Genomic DNA, 13,355 nt, shown 5'->3' on the forward strand with positions numbered 1-13,355 from the left:
ATGCTAGTGTGCCTTTAAGAAATGTTTCTTTTAAAAATCATGTTCTGTGCAGATTGTAAAAAGACTTTTTCATTGTGGCACCAGCTGCCTGCTTAGCAATCCCTTTAGTGCTGCTTCAATGGTTAAAATTTTGTCTATTTTTTACTCTGGGCTTCATGCAGTGTCTGGGATTTTACGGCCTTTTGAATTATTAGGTGGAAGATTGATAAGTCAAAGTCAAGTGGTTCCTCTCCAGAAGAATCCAAGGATTAACTTTCAGTTTTGGTTCAGAGTCAGATGCTGTTCTGTTTGTCAAGTTGCAGGCAGTTTTCTCTCTCTCTCTCCCCCTGGCATTATAGATTCTGCTGGCTAGCTGGAAGCAGGTCTTTTTCCCTTCCTGGAGTAAGAATTCTGTCTCTTGCAGTGGTATGCTGGCTGAAAGCTAGAGGCCACAGTGGCATTATCTCGACCTCTGCTGGAAGTTAAAAGGCTGGGATGTCAAATTCTGCAACCAAAGGACGAAAGTCCAACATCACATGAGCATTCTAATTTCTGTGTTAAACCTGTGGCAGGGGTACGTTTTAAGGAAGTTTGTTTGGTTGGAACATTTCATACAGTTGTGAAGGTTACACAATATCATGTTTTTTTTTGGTTTGTAGTTGGTAAACGTTATTGTTATATGTTAACTGTATTCTTAAATAAACTCGTTATCCACGGCTTATTACCTCTCCTCCTACAGTCCTTTTTGACCATCGGAATAAATTTCTGCTGAGCACCAAGAAAGATCTCCTTAAAAATCCTCCACTGCTCCTCAGCAGACCTACCTTCCAACGCGCTCCCCCAGTCCACATTCGCCAATTCCTCTCTCATCCTACCGTACTCCCCTCTGTTCAAACAAAGGGCACGTGTCCGGGAACCCACTTTGTCCTCCTCCATCTGCACCAGAAACTCCACCATACAATGATCACTCTCCCCAAGAGGATCCTTCACCGCAAGGTCCCTGATTCTACCCGCCTCATTACATAACACCAGATCCAAGATAGCTCGCTCGCTCCCTCGTCGGCTCCAACACACACTGTTCAAGGAAACTATCCCGGCAGCATTCCAAGAACTCCTCCTCGAGCCCCCCACGTCCAACATGGGTCGACCAATCAATATGCAGATTGAAATCCCCCATAATTACGGCCGTCCCATTCCTGCACGCCGCACTTACTTGCGCGTTAACAGCCCGCCCCACCTCCAGATCATTATTCGGGGGCCTATAGACGACACCCACCAGCGTCTTCCTCCCTTTGCTGTTCCTAATCTCTACCCACAACGATTCTACTTTCTGCTCTTTGGCTACAATATCATCCCTTGCTACCACCCTGATGCTATCCTTAATCAGCAGAGCTACGCCACCCCCTTTTTCCTCCCGCCTATCCTTCCTAAACACTTGATACCCCCGGACATTCAGCTCCCAGTCCCTGTCACCTTGCAGCCACATCTCTGTAATGGCCACCAGATCATATCCATTTGTGCCGATCTGCACCACCAGCTCATCCACTTTATTCCGAATGCTTCGTGCATTCAGATAAAGTGCCTTCATCCCAGCCTTCACCTGGACCCTATTTGCCGGAATGCCACCAACCATACTCACGCCCCCTACTCCCTTTATTATTGGGACATCCTCGGCCTCTACCCTTACCTGTACCCTCTCCTTAACTTTAGGCCTCTTAATGTCACCTACCCTCGCACCCTCCCCCCCCAATTAGTTTAAAGCCCTGTCTACAGTCCTCTTTACACGATTCACCAGGACTCTGGTCCCAGCACGGTTCAGACCCACCTCATCCCGCCCGAACAGGTCCCACCAACCCCAATACTGATGCCAATGCCCCATAAATTCAAACCCATTCCTCCCACACCAATCCCTGAGCCACCCATTCACTTCCTTAATCCTGTCAACCCTACGCCCGTCTGCACTCGGTTCAGGCAGTAGCCCAGAGATAACCACCTTGTCGGTTCTACTTTTTAATTCCATTCCCAGCTTTTCATACTCCCTCCCCAGATCCTCAGTTCTCATTTTGCCTACGTCGTTGGCACCCACATGTACCACAACGACTGGATTCTCACCCTCCCACTCCAGGTTCCTCTGCAGCCCAGATGCGACATCCCGGACCCGAGCACCAGGTCCCGAGTCCACCCTTCTGTGGACTTTGTCATTGTGACAAAGGACAGTGTCAATACCCTTCACCCCACTATCCCCAACTACTACTACGTTCCTTTTCACCTTCTCTTTGCCTATGCCCTGCTGCATCACTGTACCGTGTGCAGTTTGCTCACCGACCTCACCTCCCTCGTCCTCGTCCACACTGGAAGCAAGAACCTCAAACCTGTTATGCAGATTGAGAGGCTGAGGCCTCCGCTCCCCACCCCCCTTCCTCCTCTCCCCACCCCCCTTCCTCCTCTCAGCAGCCCCCTCTTGTTCCTGACCCTTAGAGTTAGCCAGTCTAGGGGGGGTGGATGTCACTTGCACCCCATTGACAATGGCACCCTCTCTCTCCCTGATGAGCCTCAGCGTCTGTAGCTCAGAGGCCAGCTCGTCTACCTTGAGCTGGAGCTCCTCCAGTAACCTGCACTTACTGCAGACGTGGTCACCTGGGAGGACCCTGGGGTCCACCAGTTCCCACATCATACAGAAACAACACATCACATGCCCCTCCATTATTCACTGTAGTCGAAATTTGCTGATGACACCAAGATTGGTGGAACGGCAAATTGTGCGGAGGGTGGGGAGAGTCTGCAGAAGGATCTAGATAGGCTGGGCGAATGGGCCAGGAAATGGCAAATGGAATTTAATGTTGGCAAGTGCGAGGTGGTCCACTTTGGTAGGAATAATGGTAGGAAGGATTATTACTTACGTGGAGAAAAACTGCAGCAGGCGACGGTGCAGAGGGACCTCGGGGTCCTTGTGCATGAGTCGCAAAAACCCAGCTTGCAGGTGCAGCAGGTGGTCAGGAAGGTGAATGGATGCTGGCCTTCATAGCGAGGGGGATTGAATATAAAAGTAGGGAGGTCTTGCTGCAGCTGTATAGGGCATTGGTGAGGCCGCAGCTGGAGTACTGTGTGCAGTTTTGGGCACCGTACTTACGCAAGGATATTTTGGCCTTGGAGGGAGTGCAGAGGAGGTTTACTAGGCTGATGCTGGAGTTGAGGGGGTTGAGCTATGAGGAGAGGCTGAATAAACTAGGCTTGTACTTGTTAGAATTTAGAAGAATGAGGGGAGATCTCATTGAGACATATAAGATGATGAATGGGATGGATAGGATAGAGGTGGAGAGACTCTTCCCGCTCAGAAAGGACAGTAGGACTAGGGGGCACAGCCTCAAGATAAAAGGGGGGTGGTTTAGAACGGAGTTGAGGAAGAACTTCTTCACTCAAAGGGTGGTGAATCTCTGGAATTCTCTGCCCGTTGAAGTGGTGGAGGCTACCTCGCTAAATATTTTTAAGACGCGGGTTGATGGGTTTTTGATAAGAGAGGGGATTAAGGGTTATGGGGAGAGGGCGGGAATGTGGAACTAAGCCACGACAGATCAGCCATGATCTTACTGAATGGCGGGGCAGGCTCAAAGGGCCAGATGGCCTACTCCTGCTCCTATTTCGTATGTTCTTATGTTTGTTTGATAAAAGATCCCTAGTGGGTCATATGAATCATACCTGAAGTGAAACATCTCATGCTTATAGAGCATAGAACATAGAACACTACAGCACAAACAGGCCCTTCGGCCCACGAGTTGCGCCGATCACATCAACACCTATCTATAACCCCCAATCCCATAAAACCCCATATACACATCCAGAAGTCTTTTAAAAGACCCCAGCGAGTTCGCCTCCACCACCACTGACGGCAGCCGATTCCATTCACTCACCACCCTCTGAGTGAAAAACTTACCCCTAACATCACTTCTGTACTTTCCTCCCCGCACCTTAAACCTGTGTCTTATCTTAGCCAAATTCAGATTGCAAAACTTATGATCCAGGCAGACTTCATAAAACACCTTGGAGCTCCTGACCTAACTATAATGGTATGGAAACAAACCCTGAAGGGAGTTTGGAATATTTCCATTCTTGGAATGTGGGGATGAAATTTTCCCACTGAATTCCAGGATTGCTGTTGATCTGATGGGACTGCAGGGATGAAGTGGCTGAAAGTAGACTGGTGATAGTTAGAGATTTAGTATGGTCTGTAAGGCCATTCATACCACAGATTGTCTCATGCCACGGACAGACAAAGAACGACTACCACAATGATTTTAACAACAATAATGGCAATGTTGGCTTTAAAGAGCAATTGTGAATAAGACTTAAGTATGCTGGGATTTTTGGTCAAGCTATAATCAAGCACAGATGCAAGCTGCAAAGTTGCTGTTGCTGTGATCTGGTCTGTGAGCTGTGGCCTGACACTTCCTTTGTTGACCAAATAAGGGAGCATGTTTGCATAAGGCTAGACTCTTTGGTACTGCGATTTCCTGCCAAACCCATTTATGGGTTAAGGCAATGTGATCTACATACCATCTAAGCTAAACATTATGGAGTAACTGTGAGTAACTCCATTGGCCTGGTCAGACAATGCGTTTGGTTCCTGGTTACACCATTGGCTGAGTGCCACAGAACCTTCGGGAAGGTTACGACAGTTTAAGGGTAAAGACGAGATGTTTCAGCCCTTTGTCTCCAGAGGTAACTCAGAGATCAACCATTGCAAGAGTGTCCTGAACAACATACAAAGAACAACATAGCACGGGAAACAGGCCCTTCGGCCCAATGAGACCACGCCGCCATTTTAACATTATGAGTGCCCTCCTCTACCTATGACCTTTGTCTACGCCTATTGGGGAAGATTGAGGGAAGACTAATTTAGGGACAACTGGTTACACCAATCAGCCTAAGAGCACATTTTTGGGGTGTGGGAGGATATCGGAGCACCCGGAGAAAACCCACGGGGAGAATGTGCGAACTCCCGCAGACACTGGCCCAAATCCACATATCTGCACAGCAAACAGTGATAGTCACTGAGCTGTCATGTTGCCCATCAGATGGTCCAGTTTAAGCGTACACTAACGACGTGAAGCACTAGGTAACTCTCGAAGCAACATCCAAGAGCAGCCTTTGCACAACCCACCGCGTGTATGCCCCTTGTTGGACAATAAGGCGGACAGAATCACCCGAGAAGTAAAAGAAAAGACATCAATAAACATACAAAACTTAGACATTTATAGAATGCCCAGAAGCTCAGAAGTAAGACAAGTGAGCCATGAAATATGCTGCAAGGTCCACAGGAATCAACTGATTCCCAGGGACAACCCAAGGCTCTTGATCTTTATTTAGAACAGTATCCTGTATCCCTCCATCTCTAGTCTGCTCATGTGCCTATCTAAGTAAGCCTTAAACAACTCTAGCATGTCTGGCTCCACCACCCTACTTGGCAGTGCATTCCAGGCCCCCACCACCCTCTGTGTGAAAAACCTCCCTCTAACATCCAAATTATACCTCGCGCCCCCTTCACCCTAAGCCTGTGGCCCCTCGTAATTTTTGTTTCCAACTGAGGAAAAAGCCTCTGTTCACTCTATCTAAACCCTTCATGATCTTATACAACTCTATTAGATCTCCCCTCATTCTCCGCCTTTCTAAGGAGAACAGCCCCAATTTGCCCAATCTCTCCTCATAGCTCAGTATCCATAGTTCATAGTTCCATACCAGGCAGCATCCTGGTAAACCTCCTCTGCACTCTCTCCAGGGTCTCCACGTCCTTCTGGTAGTAAGGCGACCAGAACTGGACGCAGTACTCCAAATGTGGGCGAACCAACAATCTATACAACTGCAACATTAGACGCCAGCTTTTATATTCTATACCCCTTCCTATAAAGGCAAGCATACCATAGGACTTCTTCGCCACTTTCTCCACCTGTACTGCCACCTTCAAGGACTTGTGTACTTGCACCCCCAGGTCCCTCTGTGCTTCTATACTCTTAATAGGCCTACCATTTATCGTGTAACTCCCACCTACATTATTTCTTCCAAAATGCATCACCTCGCATTTATCTGGATTAAATTCCATGTTAAGAGAAGAACCATGAAGGTCGAATATACATCAAAATCAGTCCTGACCATTTTGTTCTAAACCAGGTAGTATCAGTTGAAGAATTAGAATTAATGTTCAGTTAAAGAGTTAATGTTCAATGAAGAGTTCATTTTCAGTGAAGGCTTAAGGGGTGATTCTCCCAAAAAAAGTTCTATGTGCTGAATTTATGGGAAAAATGATGCAAATCATGACTGTTTCTTCAGTGGGAGTTCAGACTTGAATCTCCCACTTTCTATGCAATGCAGAGGTCATAATCGTGAATATCATTAAAAGCACAGGGGCCTATTCACACCAGAGTCTGACAGTTTCAGAAGTCTGCGCATGCGCAGTGGCTCCAATCTGTCAGTTTCCCTGTTTGCTGGCCAGCTCGATCACTGGCCAGCCGGGTCCCCTGCAGTGCTACCCACCAACAAACCTCTCCCTGCACCCCACAGCCCAATCATGGCCGTGACAACTATTCCCAGGTCAGCCCCAACCCCTCCACCAACTGTCCTGGAGCACCCCACCCTCCCCACAGCAGTGATAATCTCCACCCACACCACCTCGGCAGATGCCCCTTCTCCCATGGGCGGGGGTGGGGGGGTAGATCTCCCTGGCAGCCCACCCCCCTCCCCCAAGCCCACCCCGATGGCTGGCCTCCCTCCAGCCCCAACCGATCCTGTCTGCAGAGTGGTAGCAGGATCCCCCACCTCTACCGATTGCCTCTAGGCCCCACCCTGAACTGGTTCTGCCCCTTGATAACGCCTGCTAAACCCTGCCATCTAGTCTTGCCTCCTTGGCACTGTCCAATGCCCAATGGGTATGGGCACTTTGCCCCTTGGGCAGTGCCAGGCTGGCACTGCCAGAGTGCCCATGCATACGGGATATCACCCCGGCCCTTGGGTGGGCCCCATTGTTCCCCCCATCTTCGTTCCAGTGGGGTCTTCCACTAGTTCACCGAAAGTGGGGAGCTACTCTGAACTGTGCTGGAGTGAAACTGTACTGACAGGGTGGGAGATGAGGATGAGAGGGGGGACTTAGTGGTTGGGGATGGGGAAATGGCTGAGGTCTTGAATAACTTTTTTGTTTCGGTCTTCACGGAGGAAGATGTGAATAATTTGCCGGGTGTTAACGATGGAAAGGTGGTAGAACGGGAGGGTCTCAATGACATTATTGTTACTAGAGAGGCGGTGCTCGACAGACTGGAGGGACTGATTGTGGACAAGTCCCCAGGACCAGATGGAATGCATCCGAGGGTTCTGAAAGAAATGGTGGAGGTGATAGTGGATGCCTTGGTGGTTACTTTCCAAATGTCGCTGGATTCTGGGGAAGTGCCGGAAGATTGGAAAACGGCTAATGTTACGCCGTTGTTTAAGAAGGGTGCCAGGCAAAAGGCAGGGAATTATAGGCTGGTTAGTTTAACGTCTGTTGTAGGTAAAATGTTCGAATCCGTCATCAAGGAGGAAATAGCGAGGCATCTTGAGGGGAATTGCTTGATAGAGCAGATGCAGCATGGTTTCGTTAAGGGGAAGTCGTGTCTGACAAATTTATTGGAGTTCTATGAGGATGTGTCTAGGGCAGTGGATAGAGGAGAGCCGGTGGACATGGTCTTTCTTGATTTTCAGAAGGCATTTGACAAGGTACCTCACAAGAGGTTACTGCAGAAGGTTAGGGGACATGGAGTTGGGGGTAGGGTGTTAGCGTGGATAGAGGAATGGTTGTCAAATAGGAGGCAGAGAGTGGGGGTTGATGGGTGCTATTCGGATTGGCGGTTGGTGACTAGTGGAGTGCCTCAGGGGTCGGTGCTGGGGCCTCAGCTATTTACCATTTTTATAGATGATCTGGAGGAGGGAACCAAGTGTACGGTGTCGAAATTTGCTGATGACACCAAGATTAGTGGAACGGCAAATTGCGCAGAGGGTGTGGAGAGTCTGCAGAAGGATCTAGATAGGCTGGGCGAATGGGCCAGGAAATGGCAAATGGAATTTAATGTTGGCAAGTGTGAGGTGGTCCACTTTGGTAGGAATAATGGTCGGAAGGATTATTACTTACGTGGCGAAAAACTGCAGCAGGCGACGGTGCAGAGGGACCTCGGGGTCCTTGTGCATGAGTCGCAAAAACCCAGCTTGCAGGTGCAGCAGGTGGTCAGGAAGGTGAATGGGATGCTGGCCTTCATAGCGAGGGGGATTGAATATAAAAGTAGGGAGGTCTTGCTGCGGCTGTATAAGGCATTGGTGAGGCCGCAGCTGGAGTACTGTGTGCAGTTTTGGCCGCTGTACTTACGCAAGGATATTTTGGCCTTGGAGGGAGTGCAGAGGAGGTTTACTAGGCTGATACCGGAGTTGAGGGGGTTGAGCTACGAGGAGAGGCTGAATAAACTAGGCTTGTACTCGTTAGAGTATAGAAGAATGAGGGGAGATCTCATTGAGACATATAAGATGATGAATGGGATGGATAGGATAGAGGTGGAGAGACTCTTCCCGCTCAGAAAGGACAGTAGGACTAGGGGGGACAGCCTCAAGATAAAGGGGGGGCGGTTTAGAACGGAGTTGAGGAGGAACTTCTTCACTCAAAGGGTGGTGAATCTCTGGAATTCTCTGTCCGTTGAGGTGGTGGAGGCTGCCTCGCTAAATATTTTTAAGACGCGGGTTGATGGGTTTTTGATAAGCGAGGGGATTAAGGGTTATGGGGAGAGGGCGGGAAAGTGGAACTGAGCCACGACAGATCAGCCATGATCTTATTGAATGGCGGGGCAGGCTCGAAGGGCTGGATGGCCTACTCCTGCTCCTATTTCTTATGTTCTTATGAGATGCTATTGGGTCCGAAGAATTCAGTCCCAGGCCCAATAATCACATTTAAATCACATTAAAAATAGATGAAAATTACTTACCTGGTGTTTCTGCTGGTTTCCTGCACGGTCCCAACCGTGCCAGATATCCAGTGGAGGGAGATATGTGCATGTTGGGAACATGCGCGAATCCTGCAAATTGGCGCTCGTGAACATCTCCCAGCCTGACCCAGCAAAAAATTAGTGGGTCGGATTGAGAGAATTGCCCCCTTAATGTTCAGTTAAAAGTTAAGTCCAGTTAAGCGTTAAAGTATTGCAACTTTTGTAAGTTTGAAATTTGTAAAGTGTTAAATAAACGGAAGTTTGTTGAGAGGATCTGAGTTGACTTCTGTCCTTAGCTTGTCACATTAAACTAAACGCTTCAAATGAGTTTAAATTAGTAGCTGAATAACACTGCAGTAACAATTGTAATACTGAAACTGCTGAGGTACAATATTTGCTCCCAGTTACCTTCTCGAATTTGATTTCGAAATTGACTTTCCAAAAGTTCCATTTGGGTGTTTAGTTTCTCCGAGTATTGCATGGCCTTGCGATGAGTTGCCCAAAAATAAGCTAAAGACAAAAAATTTGATCAGTTTTAAATTAAACAAAAGCAAGAGATTCCACTTCAGATAAGGGCAGGAGTGATTCTGAACATCCCCAACCACCGTGTGCTAACAGTAACGACTGAAATGTTTTTTAAAAATTCATTCATGGGACATAGGCATCACTGGCTGGCCAGCATTTATTGCCCATCCCTAGTGGCCTGAGGGCATTGAGAGTCAATACATTGCTGTGGCTCTGGAGTCACATGTCGGCCAGACCAGTGAAGGACGGCAGATTTCCTTCCCTAAAGGACATTAGTGAACCAGATGGGTTTTTCCAATTGATAATGGTTTCATAGACATCAGTAAATTGTTAATTGCAGGTATTTTTTATTTGAATTCAAATTCCATAATCTGCTATGATGGGATTCAAGCCCAGGTTCCCAGAACCTGAACTTAATTTCTGGATTAATATTCTAGTGATAATACCACTAGGCCATTGTCACCCCACGTGGCAAAGAAGTTAGATTGCATTGACCAAAAGTACAGTTAATCACAGAAAATGGTAAGTGTTAAAGATACACCACCAACGACTTTTGTTTTTTTAAATTCTTTCGTGGGATGTGGGCATCACTGGTAATTTTTGTTGCCCATACCTAATTGCCCTGAAACTGAGTGGCTTGCTAGGCCATTGCAGAGTGCAGTTAACAGTCAGCCATATTGCTGTGGGTCTCTAGAGTCATATAAGACACAGGAGCAGAATTAGGCCACTCAGCTCATTGAGTCTGCTCCACCATTCAATCATGGCAGATATTTTTCTCATCCCCATTCTCCTGCCTTTTCCCCATAACCCCAATCCCCTTCTTAGACAAGAACCTATTTATCACTGTCTTAAAGCCACTCAATGACCAGACATTCACAGCTTTTTGCGGCAAGGAGCTCCACAGATTCACCACTCTCTGGCTGAAGAAATTCCTCCTCATCTCTGTTTTAAAGGATCATCTTTTCAGTTTGAGGTTGTGCCCTCTTGTTCTAGTTTTTTCTCCTAATGAAAATAGCCTCTCCATGTCCACTCTATCCAGGCCTTGCAGTATCAAAAAACAATTTTCAAAGAAAATTACAGCACAGGAACAGGCCCTTTGGCCCTCCAAGCCTGGACCAACCATGCTGCTCGACTTAACTAAAACCCCCTACCCTTCCGGGGACCATATCCCTCTATTCCCATCCTATTCTTGTCAAGACGCCCCTTAGAAGTCACTATTGTATCTGCTTCCACTATATCCCCCTGCAACGTGTTCCAGGCACCCAGTACTCTCTGTATAAAAAATCTGCCTCGTACATCTCCTATAAACCTTGCCCCTCGTACCTTAAACCTATGTCTCCTAGTAGTTGACTTCTCCACCCTGGGAAAAAGCTTCTGATTATCCATTCTGTCCATGCCTCTCATAATCTTGTAGACTTCTATCAGGTCTCCCCTCAACCTCCGTTGCTCCAGTGAGAACAAACCAGGTTTCTCCAACCTCTCCTCATAGCTAATGCCCTCCATACCAGGCAACATCCTGGTAAATCTTTTCTGTATCCTCTCCAAAGCCTCCACATCCTTCTGGTAGTGTGGCAACCAGAATTGAACACTATATTCTAATTGCAGCCTAACTGAAGTTCTATAAATCTGCAACATGATTTGCCAAATTTTTAAACTCAATATCCCGGCTGATTAAGGAAAGCATGCCGTATGTCTTTTTGACTACCTTCTCCACCTGCATTATCACTTTCAGAGACCTGTGTACCTGTACATCTAGATTCCTTTGCCTATCAATACTCTTAAGGGTTCTACCATTTACTGTGTATTTCCTATCTGTATTAGATGTTCCAAAAAGCATTATCTCACATTTGTCTGAATTAAACTCCATCTGCCATCTTTCAGCCCAAGTCTCCAAATGATCTATCTCCTGCTGTATCCTCTGATGGTCTTCATCACCATCCGCAAATCCACCAACCTTTGTGTCATCCGCAAGTTTACTAATCAAACCAGTTACATTTTCCTCCAAATCATTTACATATATTACAAAAGGCAAAGGTCCCAGCATTGATCCCTGAGGAACATCACTAGTCACAACTCTCCATTCAAAAGCACACCCTTCCACTGTTACCCTCTGTCTTCTTTGACCGAGTAAGAAGTCTCACAACACCAGGTTAACGTCCAACAGGCTTACTTGCAGCAAACACCCTAGCTTTCGGAATTGGCTGTTCCTTTGTCAGGTGGGTGGGAGTTTAGTTCAGAAAGCTAGTGGCGTTTGCTACAAATACATCTGTTGGACTTTAACCTGGTGTTGTGAGACTTCTTACTGTGTTTACCCCAGTCCAATGCCGGCATCTCCACATCATGACTTCTTTGACTGACCCAGTTTTGTATCCACCTTGCCAGCTCACCTCTGATCCCATGCGGCTTCACCTTCTGCACCAGTCTGCCATGAGGGACCTTGTCAAAGGCCTTATTGAAGTCCATGTAGACAACATCCACATCAACTTCGTCACTTCCTCGAAAACCTCAATCAAGTTTGTGAGACACGACCTCCCTTTTACAAAACCATGTTGCCTCTCACTAATACGTCCACTTATTTCCAAGTGGGAATAAATCCTCTCCAATAATTTCCCTACCACTGATGTAAGGCTCACCGGCTTGTAATTACCTGGATTATTCTTGCTACCCGTCTTAAACAAAGGAACAACATTGGCTATTTTCCAATCCTCTGGGACCTCCCCTGTAGTCAGTGAGGACACAAAGATTTCTCTCACAGCCCTAGCAATTTCCTCCTTTGCCTCTCTCAGTATCCTGTAAATTTCAATAAGTACCCCCCCCCCATCCTTCTAAACTCCAATGAATACAGATCCAGTGTCCTCAACCATTCCTCATACGACAAGCTCTTCATTCCAGGGATCATTCTTGTGAACCTCCTCTGGATTCTTTCCAAGGCCCGCACATTCTTCCTTAGATACAGGGCCCAAAACTGCCACCAATACTCCAATTGGGTTTGACCAGAGCCTTGTACAGCCTCAGAAGTGCATCCCTGCTCTTCTTTCTAGCCCTCTTGACATGAATGCTAACATTGCATTTGCCTTCCAAACTGCCGACTGAACCTGCACATTAACTGTAAGGGACTCTTGAACAATGACGCCGAAGTCCCTTTGTGTTTTTGACTTCCTAAGCATTTTCCCATTTAGAAAGTAGTCTATGCCTCCATTACTCCTTCCAAAGTGCATAACCTCATACTTTTCCACATTGTATTCCATCTGCCACTTCTTTGCCCACTCTCCCAGCCTGTCCAAGTACTTCTGCAGCCCCCTGCTTCCTCAATACTGCCTGTCCTTCTACATATCTTGACACCATCTGCAAACCTGGCAACAGGTGCCTTCAGTTCCTTCTTCCAAATTGTTAATGTATATTGTGAAAAGTTGTGGTCCCAGCACCACACCTGAAGGCACATCACTAGTCACCAGCTATCATCCTGAAAAGGGCCCCTTTATCCCCACTCTCTGCCTTTTGCCATTCAGCCAATCCTCTATCCATGCCAGGATCTTAACTTTAACACCATGGGCTCTTAACTTATAGTCTCCTATACGGAACTTTGACAAGGGCCTTCTGCAAATCTAAATAAATCACATCCATTGGTTCTGCTTTATCTAACTTCCTTGTTATCGCCTCAAAGAACTCTAACAGATTTGTTAGACATGACCACCCCTTGACGAAGCCGTGCTGATTCAGTCCTATTTTATCATGCACTTCCAAGTACTCCATGATCTCATTTTTAATAATGGACTCTAAAATCTCGCCAATGACCGAAGTCAAGCTAACTCGCCTATAATTTGCCATCTGCTTGCCTCTCCCTTCTTAAACAGTGGTGTTACA

General features: G+C 47.1%; 1 protein-coding gene across 1 annotated transcript in view; it reads right to left on the reverse strand.

Annotated features, from left to right (window-relative positions):
• plxnc1 (plexin C1) overlaps positions 1-13,355 on the reverse strand; it is a 157,860-nt gene that overhangs the window by 53,601 nt on the left and 90,904 nt on the right. Inside the window, exon 19 of the mRNA XM_080207165.1 lies at positions 9,375-9,476. Coding sequence (XP_080063291.1) covers positions 9,375-9,476 — 102 coding nt within the window. The remainder of the gene's footprint in view (positions 1-9,374; positions 9,477-13,355) is intronic.

The sequence above is a fragment of the Carcharhinus amblyrhynchos genome, chromosome 19 (assembly GCF_965287045.1).
Source record: "Carcharhinus amblyrhynchos chromosome 19, sCarAmb.v2.hapA, whole genome shotgun sequence".
NCBI lineage: Eukaryota > Metazoa > Chordata > Chondrichthyes > Carcharhiniformes > Carcharhinidae > Carcharhinus > Carcharhinus amblyrhynchos.